This window comes from Venturia canescens, chromosome 2 (genome assembly GCF_019457755.1).
Source record: "Venturia canescens isolate UGA chromosome 2, ASM1945775v1, whole genome shotgun sequence".
NCBI lineage: Eukaryota > Metazoa > Arthropoda > Insecta > Hymenoptera > Ichneumonidae > Venturia > Venturia canescens.
This window is the reverse complement of record NC_057422.1, coordinates 25,253,827-25,278,896: the sequence shown is the minus strand read 5'-3', so window position 1 is coordinate 25,278,896 and position 25,070 is coordinate 25,253,827. Positions and strand designations below refer to the sequence as shown.

Sequence of the window (25,070 nt, the reverse complement as noted above, 5' to 3'; positions counted from 1 at the left end):
ACCGTCGCCGATGTAATTTATTATGTTTGGGTGTGTTTTATCGTGAAATAAGAGCTCCAGATCCTCCAGTGTATACGCTAAAACTGCTTCCTCCTTATTTACCAACCAAATACGTAGTTTCTACACATGTCCTCCAAATGTGATGTATATACTTTGCATTGTTTCTCCGTGTTTTGGAAAAACATGGGATCCGCAATGTGGAATCCGACAGATTTCAGTTTTTATAGAAATTTATGGCAGTGTTATTTCACCTAAATTTAAAAATCACCATTCTTCATAAAATATCTCATCTGTTGAAATTACATACTACTCAAATCAAAATGTCAAAGTAACATCCCAAATACTTTTTTAAAAATACGTGGATCGTGAGTTTTTCAAAATGGATCATTAATACTCCTCTCAACGATTGAAAACAATGGTTTGCCTAACATCTTGATTCGATATTGTCTTGACTTTTTCAAGGAGTTCAAATACCGATACCGAAGTTCGAGTCTCTCGCGCCTAAGTGTACAACGTCGACCACCCCCCTTCACAACGTTGTTGCGATGAAAGATCTTTCACAGGCGCCTTCACATTTTTCATGTCAGCTCTGAATAAATAAAGTGATGTAACACTGTACCTCCAATGTACTCATCGAAATAACTTACAATAATCGTGAAGATTATTTCTCGATCAGATATTCATCTATAAAAAGTTTTTTTTTCTGTTCAGATAATTTAAACGATTTCAGCCAAATATTGAATACGATATTTTTCATATTGCCGAAAGCCATTTTTTTTTTATTGCGTTACTCAAATATTGTTTCGGAGCGTATTCGAATTTCCTGTTTCGGAGCACGGACGAGTATTTCTGTTTGAAGAACCTGCTCGCAGTCGGTTTATAGCTGCATTAATAAATGCTGAGATGCCTCAAGGCACGCGTATAGCGTTTCACGTCTGGATCGTTGGAAATTTACAGTACCGAGAATTTTAGAAAGGAAAATTTTTTAAATGAAACAATAACACAGCACTCTTGCTCATAGAAAGCCCATAAGTGATATGCGCCACGTATTTGCCACCACGCATCCATAAAAACAGATATACATTCTCAGAATTTCGCGGAATATTAAACTCGCTACGAGAAAACAATTAAACTGTATGAAACTATGGAAAGTTCACAGTCTGCACGGTAATCTTAATTCACATGACCATCATGTGTCCTGGGATATGTTTTCACAACTGCTCCGCTTATCGATATTAAGGGGATCGACAGATTGACGTACTATTGAGCGATATCGATGGATTGCGGCGCGAGTAGTTTACGAAAGAATTGTAACCGACAGTCCGTCACGCCAACTCGCACAAGAATCACGCGCAATGCTAAAAAAGAGTTTCATTAATTTCGTTGAATATAAAAAATTTTCGGCATATATTCTCCTTACTTCGTCGCTAATTTTATACGTTATAAGAAAACCGAGTGCAGTAGTCAACAAACGTGTATCGTTTACAATTGTTTTATCAAATCGCGGCTCCGACCCAAATCCCTTTATCTAATTCGTACTGTAATTCCTCAATCGAAGACGATCTCAACCCTGGAAATCAAATAAAAAAATCATCATTAAGATCGATAGTAAAATATAAAAGACGTCACATTACGGAGATTACAGGTTAGCTATAAGACTTCAGCCGATTCTTGGTAACAACTTCACCAGAACGAGTCTCATGCGGGATTCTCAGATATAATGTAACATTCATAATTGTAGTGCGGTTTTAATATTAGGGAAGTGCGCGATTATGCGGTGACGTGAGAACAATATATAATAGCGTTGCGGATGACCAACAGCAAGTCATGCTCTACTCGATAAAAAGTGAAAAATAAAATGTGGTAGATGCTATTGATCACAGAACTTGGTGAGGTGAAGCGTCGAGGAATAAAAGTGTGATCGGCTCAGCACGGAACATGTGCTGCGGTGCTTAATCTTTTCTCTTACGCTTGTTACGTTGAACGTTTTCTTCGTTCGATATCATTCGGTGCTTTAACCCCATGTGATTTTCAACAACGCAGATGCGAAATGTCTGAATAACAAAACTGGTCGTACTATTACTCGAGTATAGATTTCATTGGTGAGAATAAAAGCGAGAACAATAGATGCGGCAAAAGAGTAGGAGACTGCGAGAGAAAGGGAGTTTATTTGACCGTTGTTATAGGGTGAAGATTACTTATCTTTAGGTGTCGCACAACACCGCGAGATAACGCGGAAAATCCATCATACGGTCAACGACAGAATCACAATTACAATATAATACAGTGATTCCCCTTGGGGGATCATTCCATTCTCGTGAGCATCTCGACGTGTTAGCCCATTAATATTTCAATTCTTTCTCTTTATTTATTTATTTTTTTCTCTTAAGAAAACTAGTCAAAGTTTATTTTCAAGTATGAAAGCACCGAGAAAAGCACCCGATGGAGGCTGGGGTTGGATGGTGTGTTTGGGCAGTAGTTTGATAACGGTGAACAATTTTTTTAATATACAAAGCTAATGAAAATCAACAAAAATTTGTAGGACAAAAGAGGATCTTGATATTTTTTATAATTCAATCGTGTTCTATAATAGTTTTCTTTGAGAGCATTGGATCCATCGTTCGGTCTAGTTTTTCATGATTTCCTCATCGACCTTGACACCGATTCCACGGAAACGAGTTTTATAACAAGCGTTTTCGATGCCAACATGAATTTCTCAGGTATGATTCACTGAATATTACGATTACATATGTATTTATATTATTTTTTTCATGCTGAAAGAGAAAATGAAACATATAACTATCTGGAGTCTGAATAAATTCACGAATATCTCAGGCCTCTTCGTGGGACCTTTGCTGAAGAAATTTACGTTCAGAAAAGTCGCTTTTGCGGGAGCAGTAATCAGTTCAATCGGTCTCATTTTAACATCCAGAGCCCGCAGTATCACACACATAGTTTGCACTTACAGTGTTTTGGGTGGTTTTGGGACCGGTCTCGCGATAGCTGCGTCATTCGTCGCCTTAAATACGTATTTCGACAAAAAACGCGGCCAAGCTGTTGGATTTTCCATGGTAGGCACGGCGATTGCGATGATGCTCATGCCACAGGTGAGATTAATCTCTCTACGAGTCTCTCCAAATATTATTTCAAGTGCACAAGTCACGTGACGTTGATCATAAAACCTGGAGTAATCAAGAGTATTATTTTTTATTTTTATTAACGAAATCACTATGATTTTCGCCGTTGGTGTTTTTATTTTTTCAATTGTGTACAATTATGTTATTCAATGAGTCGTGCATCGTTTATAAATCAACAATCGCATATAAAGAAAATGTCTTCAATCACTGCTCGTTCTTTTATCTGCCTGATATCGACTTTTTTAGACCTATGAAATATGATCACAGTCACGAGAAAGCGTGATAGAACGTGCCTGCTTGATTTACTTTATCGTCAGTCGATTGAATTCTTTTTTTGCTTCTTTCACACGCAGCTGGCTCATATTCTTCTCGATGCTTACGGATTTCGCGGTACGATGCTGATTATCGGTGGCTGGGCGATGCATTCTATTATCGGTAGTTGTCTCCTTCGACCGATGGAATACACGATAAAATGCGAAAAGGCCACTACGAGTCGCAAAGTATCCAAAGACGTTGACGTGTCTTGGGGTATTCCTGATGTTGAAATGAAATATATAAAAATTAAACGAAATCGTAGGATTGCGTTTTCAAATTCATCGATTGAATTTGTAGATATTTTTTTTCCCGAATATATCTATACAAATGTACATTTGCTATAGCTGTGTAATGATAAATCGAGGACGCAGGAATGCCCCTGGCGCGATAACTCTGTTATTTTTATTCATAGGGCAAAGTTACAACTGCGAAAAAAATTAATAATATATATAAAACTACCAATCTTGCAGATTAGAAAATCCGGAATAACAGAATTGAATAACGGAAATGGAGAAACAAAAAAAAATCCCGAAGCTCAAGAACTTTTAAAAATTTCCCTCAAAACCGAAAATCACGAGGTCCCGAAAACAGAACCGTTGAGGAATGCAAGCATTCCGAACATTGATGTTGTGGGTATAAAAGGAAATAAAAAGGATTGGTTCGGGTCAACATTAAAAACAATATCAAATTTTTTGGATCTCGATCTACTAAAAAATACCGTGTATCTTAATGTCATCATTGGTTTGAGCTTATTCAATGTGGCCGAAACAAATTTCAAGCTCATGACTCCATTCTTCCTCCGGAGTATCGGTAATGATTCTTCAATGCTTGAGGGCTTCAATAATGTGCTCATAAAAACGGTTAATTTAGAAAATTTATCATTTTTCTTAGGTATGACCAAGGGAGAAATAGCTTTTTGTCTTTCTCTCACTGCTGCTACTGACATTGTCGCACGTTTAATCCTGCCGATAATATTTGACAAAGTAGGTGCTAAAAAAAGACGAATTTTTTGGATCAGCTCTTTGTTTGTTGGAATTGGACGATCCAGTAAGTGAAACTTCCAATTCAAAACTACTATATGTATAGAAATATTTCTTCATTTTTTCTCGGCCCGTTGTCGATTAAAAATACATTATCGAGAACTCAAGAAAATTAACGACGATGGTTCGCATTAATTTCGAAAACGTTATCTTTCCATTATTAATTACCATTTCGACATTGGCTAAAGATACTTCTTTTATCATTTTAAAATACAAATGTACATTAGGGTGGTCGTTATTTGGGGTCATAATTATTTTACCCTTTCCGCCCCCTAAATCGGTTCGACATATATAAAAAGTAATGCTGTAATTGTTTTAGATTTTTAAAACAATTAACCCTCAACCACCGGGGTTGAAGTTTTTTTTCCGTTTAAAATACATGAGGTTTTCCTGCATTCGTGGTCAAAATATTACTGTAAGCCTAAATATGTTCGGGAAATCGTGAAATTTTGAAAAATTACTTTGCAAGTATGTTGCTCCATAGAAAAAATTTACAAAACTCCTACCTTCAATATGTCGTATACCACCAACATACTAACCCATTAATGCACAAAACGACAATTTTTGACACGCAATTTCAAGTACACAGTTTTAATTGAGGAACAAAAGAGAAATTCTTCAAAATCTGATGTATCGGGTTTTTGAGAGTGCTTTTTCATAATCTAGCATTTATTTTATAAAGTTAACTCAAAATATTTATTATTTTTGGGATTTTTATTAAAAAGTCAAGAATTTTTGACGTTTTTTTTTCTTTCAAATTGATTTTCGTTATTGTTGCTGCACTCAAATAACTATCTTAACGCCAACAAAGGTGTCCTCAATGTCTAACCTTTCTAAAAAACCGGTTATAAACACTTTTTTCTCACTCAGTTTTTCAAGATAATTTTTTTCTCAAAAAGTCTCAACTAAAAGAAAAACTTTTAAGCAACAAAAAGTGTTGAGAATTATCTAAAGAATACGTGTGATTTTTTTCAAAAAATTTGCTAGCTATTTTTGTGTTTTTCAGATTTGACAACTTTTTGAAAAATTTCAAAAATTCTGAAAAAAATCACACGTCTTCTTTGGATGATTCTAAACATTTTCTGTTATACAACATATTTTGTGATGTTGAATCTTTTTGAGAAAAAAATCATGAAAATTTGAAAATTTGGAAAAACTAAGTGAGAAAAAAGCGTTTATAACCAGTGTTCTGGCAAGGTTGAGGACACCTTTGCTGGCGATAACATGGTTATTTGAGTGCAGCAACAATAACGAAAATCAATTTGAAAGAAATAAAAACGTCAAAAATTCTTGACTTTTTAATTAAAATCCCAAAAATAATAAATATTTTGAATTAATTTTACAAAATAAATGCTAGATTATGAAACAGCACTCTCAAAAACCCGATATATCAGATTTTGAAGAATTTTTCTTTTGTTCCTCAATTAAAACTGTGTACTTGAAATTGCGTGTCCAAAGTTGTCGTTTTGCGCATTAATGGGTTAGTATGGTGATGCTATACAACATTTTGAAGGTAGGAGTTTTGTAAATTTTTTCCATGCAGCAACATGCTTGTAAAGTAGTTTCTCAAAATTTCACTATTTCCCAAACATATTTAGGCTCACAGTAAAATTGTGACCACAAAATGCAGGAAAACCCCATGTATTTTAAACGGAAAACTTCAACCCCCGTGGTCGAGGGTTAAGCATTGTTTTAAAAATCTAAAAAAATTACATCAGAACTTTTTATATATATTTCGAACCGAATTAGGAGAATTACCAGAATTAGGAAAGGGTAAAATAAATTTTGAACCCAAATAACAACCTACATATATATACTCAATTTATAAACTATAGTTACATTTAAAAAAAATCACATGTACTGATTACCTCGGCAGGGATTTGATACCGAACTAATGTTAAGGATTGCAAATTCAATTTGAAATCTGAAAATGGATGATACAATATTGTTCCGTCACAAGTCCAAATTTTTTCTCAATCTTTCAAGCCCTGGCTGAACAATCCAAGGGAATATTCCTGATGGCAGTTTTAGTCTTCATTGGCTTCATAAGAGGTGCAGTTATTCTTAACATTAATCTGTCGGTCTCGGAGTGTTGTAGTCTAAAAAAATTGCCGCATGCTTATGGACTATTCATGGTATCAAAAGGACTTTTTTCACTTGCTCTGAGTCCTCTTGTGGGTAAGGATTGACAAGATTTTATAAAAGCTCTTCATGTAAAGCGAAGAATTGTACAAATACATTAACCGCTCCTTTTTGTTTATCAAGGTTTCGTCAGGGACTACAGTGGCAGTTACAGATTGTGCATTCATGCATCAACAGCATTGATAACTCTCACTTTTATCTCATGGACGATCGAGTTTTCGTGGAAGGCCATACGCCAAAAAAAGAACAGGAACAGTAATGAGATTGAAACGATGTCAACGATTGACAAACAACTGGCGTGATTCATATTAACTTCATTTTGGAAAAAAAATATCAGAATCTAACGTCTTGAAAGTCGGGTATATTTTGGAATAATCATCGTCTGAGTGAATGACGACAATGTTTAAGTGCTAACTTGATGACCTGGAAAAATTTCGATCTATCGATGATTTTTTTTTATCAATCTTTAGTTTCTCGAAAAAAAAACAAATAATCAACACATGCTCGACGAATGATATCGAATTTTACGTACGTACTCAATAGTATTCCAATTCCGCATACCTTTTGTACATACGTTTGTTTCTTTTTTTATCAACTTTGATTTGATCTCGACTGCCAAACGAATACATCACCTTGTGTTCGACGACAAAATTAAATTTTAAATAATCTCTTAGAGTTAATTTATTATTCTTCTATTGCGAAACTGAAACTGCATCGCATTTCAAAAGATTTTACACTATAGTTCACCACCAGAATCACTGTAACGACTCGAGACAAGTTAGCGTCGGTTAAAAATACTCACAAATTTATCCGTGCGATGACCGATGACCCTTACTCCCCCCTCAAAAATGGTCCCTCTTGAATAATTCCTCATTACAAAACACTCCTCACGAAAAAATCGCAACCAAAAAAGTCATTGGTGAATTACAAAAAAATGTTCGAGTAAAAACTTTTTCCCACAATAATTATCTTGAATGCGAAAACTCATTATAAACCGTTTAAAAAAAAAAAAGTCTTAAATGAGATTGACAAATAAAGGTCAAACCCACAAGAACATGTGGAGTCAATCCTTAAAGAAGATTTCGTTTAAAAATGATAATATTTGTTGAATAAATTACAAAAGCATAGATGTTATAAAAAGGATGAGACAAGTACATTCACTCACTGCAAATAGTAGTTTCAGGTGAGGGAATAATGGTTTTGACTTAAAAAAATTGATTGATTAAATGAGAACAGTAAAATAAAAATAAGTGTAACAAACTTCTAACAACGGTTTTGGATGATTGAAAACTATGTCCAAACTTCACACTAGTCATTCGATGAATAAAAACTCCGATTCGCAATTTTTTATAGTGTGTGGTAAAAAAAGATTACTCCTTCAACGATTATCCTCCAGTGGGTGAGCTAATTTTTGTTATTTCGAAGAAAAATTTGATACCCGAAATATAAAATCTTAATTATACAAGCGTCCTGAGTGAAATGACAGATATGTGAAATTCTCCAACTTATTTGAATGAGAAAAAAATTGCATTTTTTCAGGTGATATTCCGCTTTGTCTCACTCTTCCCTATAGTATAAAACAATCGAATACCGTTATATTCAAGTATGTAAGAGTGATGCAGTTGAGCTAGTGCTAATTTTTTTTTTCAATACCTGGTGTAGATGTATGTAGTCACTATGGCACGGTAACTCGCCGAATAACTACTATTATGAAATTTGTCGGTTAGTTTTAATCAATTTTACCATTTATGATATCAAAGTTTTCACTTATTTAATGATTCATGTTGACACAGAGCTAATTTTACGTCACCCGGAAGCTACTATTTAGAGTGAGTTTAAATCCAGCATCTATGCCATTTTTAAATTTAAACGATTAGCACGAATACTCGTGGTTCACATGAGAATATCTAGAGGGCGTGAAATACTCTCTGGAATCGAGTGCATTGATCCCGCAGTTTATGCGATATACAACGCAAATATGTCACAACAGAAAAAGTATATTGAAGTTCTGTATTTTTTCCTCTTTAAGGAAGTTCACGGGAATTTAATGGAAATCGAAAATTCCAACTTTTGAGAGTTGAAATTTGGAAATATGTTAGAAATATACAGCGTGCATCTATTCCCGGAATTATTACAGGATCCACCGTTTAGTTGTCAAGAAAATAATTAACGAAAATCTTTAAAGAACCAAAAACAAGAATTAAAAAATATAATGTTTTTACATATCAATGATGTATTGAGAAAGCCTTGTTACCGGTGAAAATCACTTGGGAATGGAAAAAGAAAAACACATATTTGAGGTTAACGAGTAGAAACGACATAAACGGTGAAAGATTTAACAAGCTGGTTTATTTATTTATATGCATATGCATATAAATAGAAAATGGCTGTTGTCACATTTTACTTGACGATTTAACTACGAAAGTATTTTAACCGCTATCATTGTATTAAAAATGTATCAATCTCAACAAATAAGTTACACATAATTTAATTGCGAGAATAAATTTTAATCATTTCTTTGATCATGAAAAGAGCCAAAAAGTTCAGTTGCCTTTTTGAATCACAAGTAACGCATGATCTTCCTTAAATTAATCTTGTATTGTGAGTTGTAGCATTTTCATTTGCTATAAATGTAATTCAGTAGGTTTATAACAAAATGTTATGCATAGAAAGGAAAGAATCGATGTTTTTTTAAAATGCTCATCTCATTCATAATACGAATAATATTTTTACTCACCTTTTAATTTATTTATTACTTAACGAAATAGATAATAAAATAAATAATCCGTAAGTGGATAGAATGATTTTGTACGAAGGTATATACAAAGATGTAGCGTGATACTCGAGTTTTTTTTTCAATAAAATAGATAGATATAAATGAAGAAAACTGCCCGCGCAAAAGGTATATTCCATTTCGCTCTTTTTGCTTCCTCATAGAAGAAGCTATGTGACGATGAAAATTTTTTTTTTCCAGTTTTCAATGTCAATGTGCTCAAAATGTCCAAAAAGATCAAAAAATCATATCTACAAAAAATGTCCGGGTGTGCGTGCATGCGTGCGTGTGTGTGCGTGTGTGTGTGTGTGTGGCACTGCAAAATTAAAACGCTTATAACTCGGAAACGATTTGAGATACAGGGTTATCGTTTTGCACAGATGTTAATCTATACAAGCTTTTCATTCTCTGATAATTTTGTCAGAATTTGTAAAAAATTACCAATCCTACGATGTTTTGAAATTTTCATATAAAGGGTGTCGACGCTCTAACTTTCGAAAATTTTAAGATTTATTAATAATTTTTTTTTTTATAAATAGACTATCATAATAGGAAGGTTTGTATTGAATTTGGGAAATATCGGTTGAGCGGTTTAAATTTTATGATTTTTGGAATTTTACGAAAATATGAGTCTTTTTTTAAATCCGCTCTAATTTTTGGAAATTAATTTGGAGAAGTTTAAAATCGATAAATAAGTTAAAATTTTATTTAAAAAAAAATTACAAGTAACAAATCGCTTTCTTAAGCTTTTAGAACAATGCTCAAAGCTGAAGCCAAAATGGAAAATATAGCACTTCATAGAGTAAGCTTTGAGCATCGTGCATCTTGAGCACCGTGCATCTTGACCATCTTGAGGAAGCAATTTGCAAATTTCAAATTTCAGCATTTTTTTTCAATGGTCAATGCAAGTTGCTTTCAATATCCAAGCGTAAAACCTCCGGTCGTACGATTGAATGCGAAATCAACGAAAATCCAATTAATCTATTTCGAAGGTACTTGTGGGAATACGAGTAAAAAAAAATTAATGTTGGATAAGTCAGTATATTCTCCAATTGCCAGCAAACTACGACATATAGAACAACGAAAATGAAGATAAAAGGTTGGTCGATGATTAAATTGTTCAGCCCACGACGGCAGTAGTAAGTTGACTGACTCTGTAACGCATGTACCATATACTTTTTTCTCGTTCTCGCTCTTTTTTTCTCGCTTCCTCTCCCCCTCTTTTCTTTCTCTCTCTCGCTTGCCCTTTCTCTCTCGTACTGTCTGATTCTCTCTCGTTTATCTCAACAGTGTTTCGAGAGCAGTCAGATCGAGACCTTCGGTTCGACGTCACGTTATCTCCTCGCTTTCATTGTGAATTCCTCGGGTAGTGATAGTATTTTCGTTGGCCGGAAATAACGTAAAAAGAGAGTGACACAAAAATACCTCATGGTGTACGTTCATGAACAATATCGGCCAAAAATGTGTACAACACATAATAGATAAAAGAGACAACTAAAAATCTGACTTCACGCATTGGTTCACGAGTTAAATAATTCCCTGGAAAAATGGTAGAGAAAAAAATGGTACCACCTGACGGAGGATGGGGTTGGGTTGTAGCCGCAGCTTATGGACTAAATAACGTAAGTGAACCCTTGAAAAGAAGAAAAGAATAAGATTACGTGAAGAGAAAAAATAAGAGAAAAAATATCCGGTTGTGAAAAAATGACTTATTCCCACTTACAATAGCAGGAACGATTGTAGCCCGTGGTGTAATTGATTCACTCGATGTATCATTAATTAAAATCACAAACTGATCGCGAGCTCGTTCTTAGACAATAACGGGCTAATTATCTTTTTCGTTCACGTTCAAGTACCGTGTATCAATGTTTGAATATACGCTATATACAGAATCGATAAATAGATAATGAAGACGTGTTTGCTGTCGCGTTTTGTTTAGTCTTTTTGTGCACGATATATTTTATCATCCTTTCAGGCTCGATATTTGAAGAGATACCTTTTTTTGAATCGTCATCATTATTATTTTTTTCACTTTGACCACAATAAATCATTCATCCGAGATCCTTCTTTCATGAACAAAAGCTCAGTTTCGATAGTTTGTATGAGAGGAATATACGAGTGGAACCTTTATTTTCATCGTGTAATAATTTATTTACAGGTTATTATGGTACCGATACTACAAGGTTTCAGTCTCGTATTGAAAGATGTTTTCAAAAATCTGAAAATACCTGCAACCGATGCGACGGTAATACTCAGTGTGAATTCAGCTTTCGGCATGGGAGTTGGTCTCATTCATGGGCCATTGTTACGAAAATTTGGGTACAGAAAAATCGCTCTATTAGGATCAGTCATATTCACAATCGGAATCACAGCGACAGCCTTTGCAACGACATTTCCCCATTTCATGATCACTTATGGAATAATGTCTTGTGAGTAAATCATCTTGAACAGTGGCCCAAGAATAAATTTTCTTAATCACCGTTTTCGCTTAACTCAAATAAATCGGTAATTTAATATTCATTTATCGTTGTTATTAACAACAAGTGAAACTTTATCTCCGTAAGCTTTCGGTGTTGCACTCACAATGTCAGCATTTTCGTTGGCTGTGAATACCTACTTTGAGACAAAACGTGGACGAGCTATTGGAATGGCTATGACTTTTACAGGTCTAGGGCCAATATTGATGCCTCAATTAGTATCGTATCTTATGTCATCGTATGGCACTCAGGTATTCCTCATATCGTATATGGTATACATATAATAAGTGACTTCCATGTCATCCGATTTAAGCAATCAGTCATAGAAAAGACAAATAATGAAATTATATTCCAACAAGTCTGTGATTATAAGCTGACGAAAAAATATGGCGCAATAAAGCATAAACAAAAGTTAAAATAAAATTAATAATGCCTGCGCTTTCATCAGGGTACCATAATAATTCTAGGAGGCATGACACTCCATTCTTTGGTAGGATCTCTGTTACTTCAACCAGTCAAATGGCACACCACGTGGCAAACGCTGGAGCCGGAAGACAAGCCGTCAAGTTCTATCAAAGGTAATTACTATGATAAACATATATCTAATATAAAGATATACACGTTGATCTAATGTAGTAAATGGCCGATGCATTTTTAGGAATCGAACTGAAAGATGTAAAGCTGGTTGGGAGTAAAGAAGAGAGTATACTGAACGAGAATGAAAATGAACCGGAAGAAATAAAATCCTTGGCAAACATCGATCCAATTACCAGCAAGAGAAATGATTTTATCCGCATTCGATCGAAAACTTTAACGAATTTGGAAGATCACTTTAAATCTGGAAAACAAGTTTCAGCTTACAAATGGTGGAGTTCAGGTATATATATTTTCAAGCTTGAATCAAAGGTATACGTTGATGTAAACCTAATGTGAAAATTCGATGATATACGAATCACTGTAATATCATCGTCAGGAAAAAGCTTGGAGATCATGAATTTGGGCAGTTGTACAATACTCTTCGACGAACCAATAAAGTTCAAAACTGGAATGATCGATCACGATTCTAGAGGAGAAAGAACATCATTGATGGAAAGTCAGGCTACCTCGTCAAAAGAAAGGTCCTTACTTATCGATGAAAAATTACCAGCGAAGCAAACTTCAAAGAATTCAAACGTTCCGGAAAAACCGTCGGTACTAGCGTTCATTTAATTAAAAAATAAAATTTCAATACTTCCGTTGTTTATTAAGAATTCGTACAGCTCTTCTCAAGAGACTTTTTACATTCCAAGCTTGTTTTTTAACGCATCGAGTCTAAATTTTTCCCGCAGGAGTGAAGAAAAAACGGATGATTCTTGCTGGAAAATAATATTGCGAAGTATCGTGAATTTTTTCGACTTGAATCTTTTGCGAGATCCAGTTTACGTAAACATGATGCTTGGCATGTCGATAGCAATGTTTGCGGAAATAAACTTCGCCATTCTAACTCCTTTTATTCTCGCTGACATGGAATTCGGTACTGACAAAATTGCAGCGGTTATGAGCACTCTAGCTGGCGTTGATCTGGTTTCGCGCGGGCTGGTGCCATTTATCGGTGAATGGCTCCGACTACCAGCGAGGCACATGGCTCTGTTAAGTTTATTCCTTTTGATCTGTTGCCGAACGGGTAGTGTATAATTTATTCCTTTTTTCCTACTAATTGATAAATTCCCTTCGATTTATATCTCTCATTTATTATTTTATGAATGCAGTATTGATAGTCACCAGAAATTTCGCAATGGTGATAATGGTAGCAATCGGATTGGGTTTTGCAAAAGGGATTCGTTCGGTCAACATGTCTTTAGTCATTCCAAACCATATCCCCATCGAAAGATTGGCATCGGCTACAGGGATTCAGATGGTCGTTAATGGAATAGTTCTCATGATTCTTGGCCCTCTTCTCGGTGAGTGATTTATTGAAAATAAATTGCCAGTAAGACTGCGTGGAGCCTTCTGTCACAGTGATTTAACGATTCAATATCGACCGATCCTTTTTTTAATAACAATGAACTTTCAACTCCACAGGTCTGTCAAGAGACAAATTTGGTTCCTACGTTCCAGGTTTGATAATGATAAATTCGACAACATCATTAACGATCATAATGTGGGTCACAGAGATGTGTATAGTACGAAATAAAAAAATAAAAGAGCGCCAATCAGTGCACGTAGTAGCGTTGGAAGTACGATAATAATATGAACGATATTTTCGGTTGTCATTTTTTATTGTAATTAAATAGTATTATCTATTACTTGATTTTTTTTCTTTTTTTTCAATACACCAACGAAGAACACATTTTGTTATCGTAATCAGCTCAAACTTTCTCAAAGAGTGTGTTACACGATGATTCATTTAGTCATTTCTTGACGCGAATTTCTATCTCGTGTGACCTTAGGATTCACGTCACAAGCTATCCTCATTAGGGTCGTGTCCTTGTTTGATCTCATTTTACCACTGAAACGGATCTAATTACCCAGAGAATTCTCGTGCTAGTTACAGAATCTTCGTATTAACGTTCACAAGTCACATAATCTCCGATGGATCATGAAAAAAAAAAAAAAATAAATAAATAAAAACAGGAACAATGGAACGTTTTTCCGACCTCTCTCATGGTCTCGTGAAATCTCCCACGGATCCTCTGCTATTCTATCCTACTTTTAGCTTATCTGTAGAACGAACCGAGCCTCGACACCTCAAGATCCATTCATATTATTTCAAGAAAGCTATGACATCCATACGGCAAACCGGGAGAAAGATCAAACATTAAAAAAGAGGCCGATGAAGATGAAAAATGAGGTGGAGGACGAGAACGAAGACGGAAAGGAAGAGTTGATGCGAGACTGCGACCTCTTTGAGTTCCTCGTTAAGAAAAAGGAGTGGATGAAGATGGAAATGAAAGAAAAAAGATATACCAAGAGAAAGTGTGTTTGATTCAATATCAGATGATGTTCTTATTGTAAAAGGGGCAAAACAACGGAGGAGACTGTGCCGTAACATATTCCGTGTTCTTTAAGCAACGACAAGACGTCAAGACGACAAATGAGAATTGACTCATAAATATTTGTTCAAATCTACAGAATGTTATTCAAAAACGAAAATAAAGCAAATAAGGAGAGAAACAAGAGAGCAAGTTGAACGAGTGATATGACGTGCGGAATAATCAATGGCCGGTCAGTGCTCCGTGTCAACAAGAAAGTCATCAAAGTCACTACTGTTTTCACCGTTCACGCGCTCGCATATATCAGCCATAAATTTTATAGCAATGCAGTTCACGTATTTGAACCAGAATCATACGCATAAAGAAAAAAAAAGAAAAAAAAACAAATGAAAGCTTCCCCTCCACTTGAGCGAGTGTTAAATAAAAAACGTATTTGTATTCAATAGGTGTTGACTGGCCCGAATCCATCTTCGCGAAATCGACTTGGAGAGAGCGAACACGAAATTCGAAAATAATGAAATGCGTTTCCACGCAAGACGTCAGAGGAATACGAAACAGTGGTATTGATAAGCTTCAGATACACGTGTAAAGTGTATGGACAGCGTACGAATCGTTCAATCCACTCCACGTACGTCCCTTTCAATTTCTAATAGAACTATGGTCTGCTTCTTTTTTAATCAATCCAATCTATTTTCACACTCTTTCATAATCAAATTATTTAACTCACTTCAAACTTATACTTATAAAATACACAAACAAATCAAATCATCCGTAGTATCGAGGCTTGTAGCCTTCTGTAATTGAGCGATGAACGAAAAATAAACTGGCCGTGCCGGTTCTATTTCGAAAAAGATTGACGAGGAATCAAATGAACTGGAAGTGGTTCAAAAAGACAAATGACGGAATATCCAAACCACGAAAGCAATAAAAAAAATAAAAAAATAAAAAAAACCGTATAAGAGTCATAAGAAATGGTTAGTCACTTCCGATTCATCCAATATTGTCACACCCCTTCCGTATCGGCGTTCCTTGTTCTCACGTATTTTTCTCATCCTTGTCGACATCTCAATTGTTACATAATTAGCGTACAGTTGTGTATACACTCGAAATTCATGAATATGATGACCCGTGTAATTCTTCCGCAATTCGAACAATAAAAACACACGCACACGCAAAAAAAAATCAGTCGTCGTACACTGTGCACACTAGAGTTAATGCGGATACATCAACTTCGTAAATATGTCCGCAGTCTGTTGATTACACGGGCACCCAGGTTTGAAATATTCTTGCTCAGCATCTCAGGTTATTTTCGGGGTTAGGATAACGTCGTCAATTTCCCGCGTGCGATACCTTGCAACAAAAAAAATCCAACGATTTAACTGAAGCCAATCGACGGAATAATTTGATACATAACATCATTTCATCTGCTCGAATCGAAGTTGACTGACAGCTTCTTACGCGGTCGATTTTTTTCGATTATTAGAATCATTTTGCTTAACTCCGTTGAATAAAAATTGCAGGCGAATTAAAAATAATGTGTGATGGACTGTTAAAAACTGGCAGTTTCATATCCAAGATCAAACATTAGGACATGGATTGAAAGTTTCTTATGTTCCGAATTTTGTGGGGTTGACGTTAAGTTGTTCATTCCGTCGGGTTAATAGAAATATGAATTTGAGACGATTGTAAATTTTATCGAAAACTCAAATTTGAAATAATAAAATATTCGAAATAGTAAATTTTACCGAAAAAGAAGTACTACCTTTGAGTGACCTGCGTAAAGAATCGGAACCTCTGGCGTTGTTTTATTCGAATCCAAAGCGTATTTTTCGTGTCCCATAATGCCCCACAAAGGCATAGTAGCAGGTCCAGTAGAGGCGACAACGAGGTTATTAACCGCTTGAGGTAAAACTTGATACGCTCTTTCTATTGATTCGAAATTATCCAAATCTGATTCGTTTATCGAAGCTGTGGTCGTTTCATTTCCCGCAGGCCTATCATAACTTTTGTTGCGTCTCGCTATAGACAAGGTCGAAACTGACTGGGGCGTAACAACGTAAACGCGTTCTTTGTTCAACGGGGAAATTGAAACCGGAAGTTCTTTCCAGGTATCTGGCTTAATCGTCGACGGGATAACCCTGGTTGACGTAGTCGTTTCAACGATCCGAGGAAATACGGCCGATACCTCGTTCGTGTGAGACGACTCCTTAAATGAAAATGAAGAAAAGAAAGAAATGAAAAGTCAGAATACAATCAAATGACTTCCATGCAAATAATAACGTCAATAAATCGAATGAAGATAATGAATTATGAAATATGTAAGAATTAATCATATCACCTGAAAGTGCGATATGCCAACTTGATCACTCGCAGAACCCTCATGCTCAAGATCGTTGAAACTGAAGCCAACGAGTATATCCTTAATTTTTTTTTCCTCTTTCTCCAATGTATTTTTGGATAAAACGACCGGTTCAGTCGTAGTAAGATACTCATTGGGAATTTTTTTCGATGGCGACAAATACGGCCGCGAAAACTTTGGTGCTTCGGTACTGGCAATTGTACCTCTTGAATATTCCTGAAAAAAAGCTCGCATCAAAATTCATCGCTTGCCAAATGCATAGAAGAGGTGAGAATAAAACGTTGGCATACGCTGAACTTTTTTCTTCTCTCCAATACTAACGAAACTTCGTAACGTCCCGCATGAGTAAGTAAACCCCGCATAAAAAACCAACGTTTGCCGCCCCACATGCCTCGTTTCTACTCGTACGTGCCTCTTTTGCCATTGCACATTTCACCATGCACACTCTCTCTTCTTTCTCTTTCTCTTTCCCTCTTTATTCAATGTTCTTGAGATAAGTTTTAATTCTCTCCTCGTTGTGTATATATATATATATATATATATATTTTTTTTTCATTGTTTCTGTTCTATTCGTACTACAATACGATTATTCGTACCACCTTCACTCACAATTATATCTGCGTCTAGCCGTTCATTAATCAACAAGAAGACCTCATAAGAATTGACGACGTGATCCACGTACCACAATAATCCTCTTGACTTCCTTTGTATCTCTAACCAACTTCATTATTTATTTTTTTGCCTAGACTCGAATAATCCTTTACTAGCTGTGAACTACTTCAACTTCCAACCACTTTCTCATAACATTAGATTTGTTTTATAATGATTTCATCAATTATCTTTCTTATAGGTAAATTTTCCAGTCCCTAAATTGTAAGTTGTTCTTATCATGTTTAGCAATGTAAAATAATTTTTGAATCGATTCGTTCAAACTGGAACACAATTCATGGAATTATGTAATTTTTTTATTTTTCATTATTATTAGAAGTATTCCTACTCGTATACCTTTCGGTTTTTACGATCCCTCCTTACCCTTATTCCACTTTCCATCAACCTCCCTATTTCCATTGCGGCTGTAGCCGACTTACTTCCTGCTGTATCGCATTTGCCGAGGGCGAAGGAAAACTGTAGAAAATCTTGCCGATACAGCCGGTATCTGTTTGATGACCTCGAGTGGCAGTGCGAGCACGCTCAAGCCGTATTATTAAGTAATGCGTCTAATGATTTATTAACAAATCTATTTACCTGTATTGTCCAGTTGTCTATGTTTTTTTGCAATCGCAAAACGTCGATCGATGTGTTTGCTTTAACTCCGTTCGGTGATCTTGAAACTTCTTTTATTCTACTAGAGATATTTTTTAATGGCTCCAATATTTGCGAAACTTCTTTCTCAATTTGTCGTGCCTCTTGGGCCAGATAATCATGGTGAGAATCGTAAATTGGTACTTTTCGGGCTTGCGGTTGTACAGGCCGAGTTTTCGCACTCCAGTCATCCGACAGCGGATGGAAGGGTTTTGGAGTGTATTGCGAAGTATAAGGAATTATTATTTGCACCTGCAATATTTTGTTTTTAAATCTTATGTAAGTTACTTCGGAATTAAAAATGACAATCGCTTCATCAATGATAAAAAAAAAAACAGCACGAACCTGTTTATTCTTTTTAGCTCCGTGTTGTCGATTGGCGGATTTTAATTTTCCGTCTCCCGAGATATGTTCACGTTGCGGTTGGTCAGGGGGAGGCTTAAAAGCCAAGCCAGGATGAATTTGTGAGGAATCAAACCAGGTCTGTCGATTCCCTAGTTGATCCGTAACCTGATCATTGATTTGTCCTACTTCTTTTTTATTAAAATTATTGTAAGACTTCATGAGAGCTTTGAGAAAGGGTTCATCGCTCGGGGCTCCTTTGGGGGGATCCGGAAGTTTGAATCCGTAACTTTGAGTATCTTCGAATCTCTCCAGACCGGGATAGAGATTCGGTAAAGCCTGACCTTGTTTTTCAAAAGATTCTGGAATGATTGATGGCTCTTCAAATGAGTGTTGAACCCCGTCGACATTTTCGTCCTGTTTATTGTCGTTATATTGCTGTCCCGCCAGATTTTTATATCCCGAATCGTCGATTCTTTGTTCCTGTTGACTGGAATTGTTTGGCAACGATTGCGTGGAGTATTCAGCAAAATCTGATTGATTTTTATGGGCGTTCGACGCAACCCCCACACCTGAGGCTTCAAAATTATGATTTGTCGAACTTGGACTATTCTCACTAGAAAGTCCTTTGAGTAACGACGATATCGTAACTGTTGACTCATTTTTTTCGTCGACATTGCCATCGGGCCATACGGACCTCGTCGAATCATGTGTCGTCCAAGTAGCATTTATCCCATAAGTACCGTCCTCATTTTGAAGTACGACAGGGGCATTCTCAAACGCATCAGTCAATATTGATGAAGAGGCACTTGAATCATTCGAGTTTTTCCGCCTCTTATCATCTCCAATCGAAACCAAGTCAATGACAGGCGACAGTTCGTAGTGGATGACGTGTTCGCCGTCAGAGAATATCTGAGAACCCTGGTTCGTCGTTTGTTGACTGTTCACAGAGTCCGTCCCGATACTTTGAAATTCTTTCTGCCCCACGGATTCGGAATTGATATTAAGAAATAAATGTGACCTTGTGCCGGACAATGGTTCGGTATCGGTGGTCGAATTGAGAGTATCTTTATAGTCAATGTTGGCACTGCCATGATCTTCGTTGAAAGAATTAAATGAATAGTCATCATCAGAACCAGTAGGAACAGTCTCGGCACCTAGTGGCAATTTATCCACATAGCCCGTGTTTAACGAGGCTTCAGAATGATGGAACGAACTTTGTTGATGATCATCAGCAGCATTGAAAGTCGTTTCTATATTTTGAGATTGTTGTTGCTCCAATGAATGACCAATAATTGGATCCATTTCACCATTCGGTGATTGTTCCTTATTTGACTGATAATCGCGTGTTTCAGGAAGAGGAGCATTCGGATCCATTGATGGCGAAAAGGAAAATTCTGCAGGATTCGCAGCACCTGAGTGTGAATTCTCGATGCCACCTCTAGAGAAAGACGAATCGACCGGGGTCTTCAGAAAATCCAAAGACGTATCAATACTTTGGGCCTGCGAATGGAATGGCTTGGCTTTGAAAAGTGGTGGCATTGCACCAGGGTACAAATGAGGATTAGGAATAGGTCCGGTAAAGGGGAACCTGTTTTCAATCCGAGCGTGAAAGTTTTGATTATAATTGTTGTTGTTGATGACGTTTAACCGAACCGAAGACGGAGATGAATGGTGATTTGTATCAAGAACAGGCCTCGGTAATGGCAGCTCGTATCCAAAATCTGGTATCTTGACTTCTTGTGAAAATGAGGATACGTGATGAATGTTTGTTCCTTCGTTATCTTGCTTCAAGCCCAACAAAGGGTCATTGACTTCAGGCAATGCGACGTTAACAGAACCCGCTGCATAACGCGCGTCCTCCGTATTAACTCCATGGTACAGCGGTATCCAAGGTACTTGATTGCAGGGGTTACAATTTCTCGATTTTGCGGGTGGAAGATAGGCCTGTTGGCCCCCTTGGGGCGATGGTGGACGTGGAAGCTTCTCCGCAGATACGTGACTAAAAAATAAATTTTGACATATTTTCGAAATTATTCATCCGCAATCGTCCCCTTAGAACCAACAATACTCTTATCACCGCGTTTCTTTTGCATTCAGCCATTAAATGTAGCTATCGGTCGATCTATTTCACGGCGGATCGAAACGTATTTGTTTATAACTAATCCAACTACCAGAGTACAAGACTAACTGATAAGAATAAGCCGAGTAACCTGATACCGAGTAATTTCACTGACGAAGCGAAAACTGTTGGCAAGCTTATAAAAACTGCAAGGCTTAATAAAGTGTTGTCGTTCGGCACATACGCTGTCGCATTTACGACCGACTCTCGAGACTTTTAGAGATAACCCTTTGCATTGTTAGTACCATGCAATTAAACGGAATAATTAAACTCGAAATCACTTGTGCGTATAAGAAAAACAGTTAATACAGTCATAGTGCATCCTAAGGGACTTTACCTATGATATGAATGAGTTGGTGGACCATATGACGGAGCTGGTTGCTGGTCATAAGATGTACCGTGCAGTTCATGTCCTTTGGCCGGTGGTGAAGTCTGTTTGTGTGCGGAACCAAATGTCTGTTCCTGACTATTATCTGGACGTGGTTGATGAGACGCCAAGGGACGTGGCGTCGTTGGAGCTCCGAAAGGGTTGAACCATCCCATCAATCTCGCGAAATAACCGGGCGCCTCGGTCGGCAACGGTGTCAACATTTTTCCATTTCGAAATGGCGACGAAAGAGGTCCGGATCCTTGTGGTATTTGTGACAGTGGTGAACCTCCATGATACGGTTGATTGCGTGCATGTCGAGAGATCCCAGATCGTAAAACTTGAGTATTAGGCGGTGCAGGAGGTGTCAAATACTCGTTCAACGTTGCTATTCGACTTGGATGGCGTGGTCGGACTCCCTTGCTTGCTGCATATACCGATGACGTCGTATTGCACCAGCAGAATATTAGCAGGCCCAAACACGTCAAGCCCTAAAGAGAAAATAATGATTTTCTTCGCCGGGACAAAAGCAGAATCCAATCGCATGAAGCGACCTATAAACTTACTGACAGTTTCTGTCAATCACTCTTCGTTCAAAGATTTCTCGTTTTTATAACAATGTGAACTGCTTACTTCCTATGTTGCAAAACGTCTCAAAGTCTGATCTACATATATTCAAAAAATTATCAACTAACCTGTGAAAAAGATTTTCTCTTATTTCATAAAATAACCATAATGCATTAATATTGTAGTAAACTTTATAGTTTGGTAGCAATTAAACAATTTCTATGCAAAAATAAATAAGAGAGAGAGAAAGAGTGGGACAAAGTGAAACTTCCTCCCAAAAAAGCGAAATTTTTTTTTCGATGAAAACTTTTTTTGATCGGAGAATTTAATCATCATCATTTCACTCAAAGACATCAATTTGAGACTTAGCATTCAATGAAATATCAAATTTTTTAAGAAAATAAGACTATTTTCTAAGTCAAAAAAGTTGCTGACGCAGTGGAAAATATGAGAACACTATGAACTATACGTTTATGATTTGTATATGAAAACATCGTATAATAACGACGTATCTGTCAAATATTCATGTTTCCAATGATAGTAACTATTTTACCGTTTATCCTCATAAGGAGCTAACTTTATTGATATAGAACAAAAAAATTATTTTCAAATATTTTTATTTTTTATTGAATATGAAATTTTTAAATCGGGTCCTTAGTCGAAAAACGAAACGTTTCAATCTCCCCATGGTGACCTAAACACTAAATTTTCGAGGGCGGGGGAAGGGGAATATCTCGCTTTGCCTCACTCTTTCCTATGTACTTTTGGATATTTATTTCAATAGACAAATAATGAAGCGATCCCATCTATAATTGACTTATATTTGAACACGCGTTGCAGTGCGTGTGGTCAAAGACGAAGCTGTTAAACCATTTACGACAAATTCTATCCCGATAAAATGACAGAAGACACTCAGGGTCTTACAGAAAATATACAACAGACCGGCGCAGTATTAAAGTGGTACTAAAGTCAGTGCATGAAAACAGCGAACGTTATACACGAGCCAAAAGTAGGTCGACCCGTGGGAATCATTCCATATCTCATGGCTGCATAGTTTCCCGAACCTCACAATACACCATGTTCCTCTTCACGAAACGAGACCCAACACCCGACACTTTCGTCATTTTTATGAAATTTTATAATAAACCTTAAGACGGCAAGGTTAAAACGGAAGGATCTAAGACTCGAATTTATTATAGACAGTTCTTCTCTCTTTCTAGCATATATCATTGAAATACTATATCGTCAAGCGTTGCTCATCTTCAAAATGATATAGTGAAGATACGAGAATTAATAGTCATGCTGGGATACATGATGATACAGATTATGAAGAAATTTATTCATTAAAAGTCATTCTATAAAAAGTAGGATCACAAAAGTGAAGATTATATTTGAAAGATTTCGATGATAGGATACATGAGCTAATCTCAAAAAGATTGAAAAGAAAAACATTTTCATGCATTTCAGTTCGAGATTCGAACAGCTTTGCAATGATATACTATTCCGATGTAGCAATTCACCGAAAGTAAGTTAGAAGAGAAATTTTTCTCGGACATGAAGACGTGGAAACAGGGTGGATAAATCGGCTCACTTAAATATTCCGATTGATCTCTCTACGTAATATTTAAGATGGGAATAATATTCATTGTTACCATAGTCAATTTTCGGCGGTACGGGATCTGTGACGTCGAGAAAGAAGGAGAGAGAGAGAGAGAGAGAAACAGACAGAAAGTTGGATGATGCGTTGAATGCTCGATTGAGACAAACAAGCGCTCCAGTTCATGAGAAATGATTCAAGCGAATGAGAGGCGTACGTTAATCTAAAACCCTGAGAAAAAAATCGTGCTGAACCGGAAGAAACTGCTGGCAATCAGTCTCTCTTATTTACCACAAGTACGGCTAAATTTTTTTCTACATCCCATATTTGGCGCTGAGCGTGTTTCATTATTTTTTTTCAAATACTCATTATCAGGCAATACTTTACAAATTGAACTGTGTAAAAGTTTAGTAGTACGTATAATAATGAATTGGCTTGAGTGATAAGAACGAGAAAAAATCCTGATTAATTTGATCAATCTCAAAACGTAGCACATGTGTATAGCTCTTGCCGTTGGCACAGCAAGAGATATAGAAAAGAATAGAATTCATTGGACTGAAAGAGAATCAAATGAATAAGTACCTAATGATAATGGCACCAATTTTCACGAGTGAGCGGTGGAGGCGAGCATGGAGACATCGAGCGAGAGCGGCGAGTAAATATTACTCCGAGAAAATGCAGGTGTAAAAAAAAATATGAGAATCTTCAGGCTGACCATAATAATTGTGACGACTCCCACTGTGCCGATAGCGCAAGTAAACGGAGTCACGTACAAGATATACATACATTTAAGAAGAGTATGGAAGAGGTAGCTTCAATGTATAAAAGAGCCGGAAGCGACCGTTATCTCGCGGTCGTAGGAAAGTAAAGAGGCCTTTTTTCTCTTTCTCTCTCTCCCTCACCCCTTTCGTCTTCTGCTCTCCAGCAAAACTTACAAGAATGGACTTACGAATTTAATCGACCGTACAGCTTACTATGACAGACCTTGGCTATTTCTCCACTGTAACAATAGTTGAACTCTTCAACACCACTTCCCTCAACTTATGACCTTGTTCTTGGTAGACTAACTCTGAACACGCAAACAAAACACGTTGTAAATTTAACTGACTTTCCAATGGGAATTTATGAAAATGTTTGCTAAAAAAATGCACGTTTCGAGAACAAGATTATTAACTGTATGTGCATTTCTATCTTCGACCGACCACGATCTTCTCGGCCATTCTAAAATATTTGGAAAGCTACACAAATTAATAAAGCAAAATTGAACGAAACACTTTAGATTTCTACCGCATTTTTAACGATTTGGGTCGAGTGTAAACGCGATTGGAGGAGTTTGGAGAAATAATTTTTATTAAAGAAAAAGTAACCTCGAATAAAAAAGGGTCAGGGTCGCACGATCATCAAGATGAATGAGGACCCTTCGCATATGTAATGGGAAAAAATTTCCACGATGCTCTCGGGCACGTCTTAATATACTTTTAACGCGCAGTTCAATGGGACCTAACGTGTGGTATTATGTGTGTGGAACCAAAGTTTGCCCATCCACGTGTACTTCCGT

The 25,070-nt window shown here is 36.6% G+C and overlaps 2 protein-coding genes across 2 annotated transcripts; one reads left to right on the top strand and one right to left on the bottom strand.

Annotated features, from left to right (window-relative positions):
* Positions 1-1,345: 1,345 nt before the first annotated feature.
* LOC122406307 (uncharacterized) lies at positions 1,346-14,503 on the top strand. Its single transcript, XM_043411702.1, has 17 exons — positions 1,346-2,489; positions 2,594-2,720; positions 2,836-3,107; positions 3,491-3,637; positions 3,923-4,262; positions 4,344-4,499; positions 6,479-6,670; positions 6,758-6,932; positions 10,942-11,029; positions 11,566-11,836; positions 11,972-12,135; positions 12,333-12,462; positions 12,543-12,761; positions 12,858-13,071; positions 13,213-13,547; positions 13,633-13,824; positions 13,946-14,503. Exons 1-17 carry the CDS (start codon positions 2,418-2,420, stop codon positions 14,107-14,109), a joined length of 3,258 nt encoding a protein of 1,085 aa, XP_043267637.1. The 5' UTR covers positions 1,346-2,417; the 3' UTR covers positions 14,110-14,503.
* A 1,019-nt stretch (positions 14,504-15,522) lies between these two features.
* On the bottom strand, positions 15,523-24,732 carry LOC122406306 (uncharacterized). Its single transcript, XM_043411701.1, has 7 exons — positions 24,715-24,732; positions 21,319-21,839; positions 18,863-20,861; positions 18,461-18,769; positions 17,195-17,431; positions 16,619-17,062; positions 15,523-16,206 (listed from the first exon to the last, which is right to left on the bottom strand). Exons 1-7 carry the CDS (start codon positions 24,730-24,732, stop codon positions 16,186-16,188), a joined length of 3,549 nt encoding a protein of 1,182 aa, XP_043267636.1. The 3' UTR covers positions 15,523-16,185.
* Positions 24,733-25,070: the final 338 nt, after the last annotated feature.

Bases quoted from the DNA above. Each gene is read 5' to 3' on its own strand.
- LOC122406307 (XM_043411702.1), top strand. From the start codon at position 2,418: ATGAAAGCACCGAGAAAAGCACCCGATGGAGGCTGGGGTTGGATGGTG. The intron at 2,490-2,593 runs GTGAACAATTTT...GTTCTATAATAG, and splicing joins TGGGCAGTAGTTTGATAACG to TTTTCTTTGAGAGCATTGGA. The intron at 12,136-12,332 runs GTATTCCTCATA...CGCTTTCATCAG, and splicing joins TGTCATCGTATGGCACTCAG to GGTACCATAATAATTCTAGG.
- LOC122406306 (XM_043411701.1), bottom strand. The intron at 20,862-21,318 runs GTAAAGTCCCTT...TTTATTTTTTAG, and splicing joins CCAACTCATTCATATCATAG to TCACGTATCTGCGGAGAAGC. The intron at 17,432-18,460 runs GTAAATAGATTT...GCTTTTTTTCAG, and splicing joins TAGACAACTGGACAATACAG to GAATATTCAAGAGGTACAAT.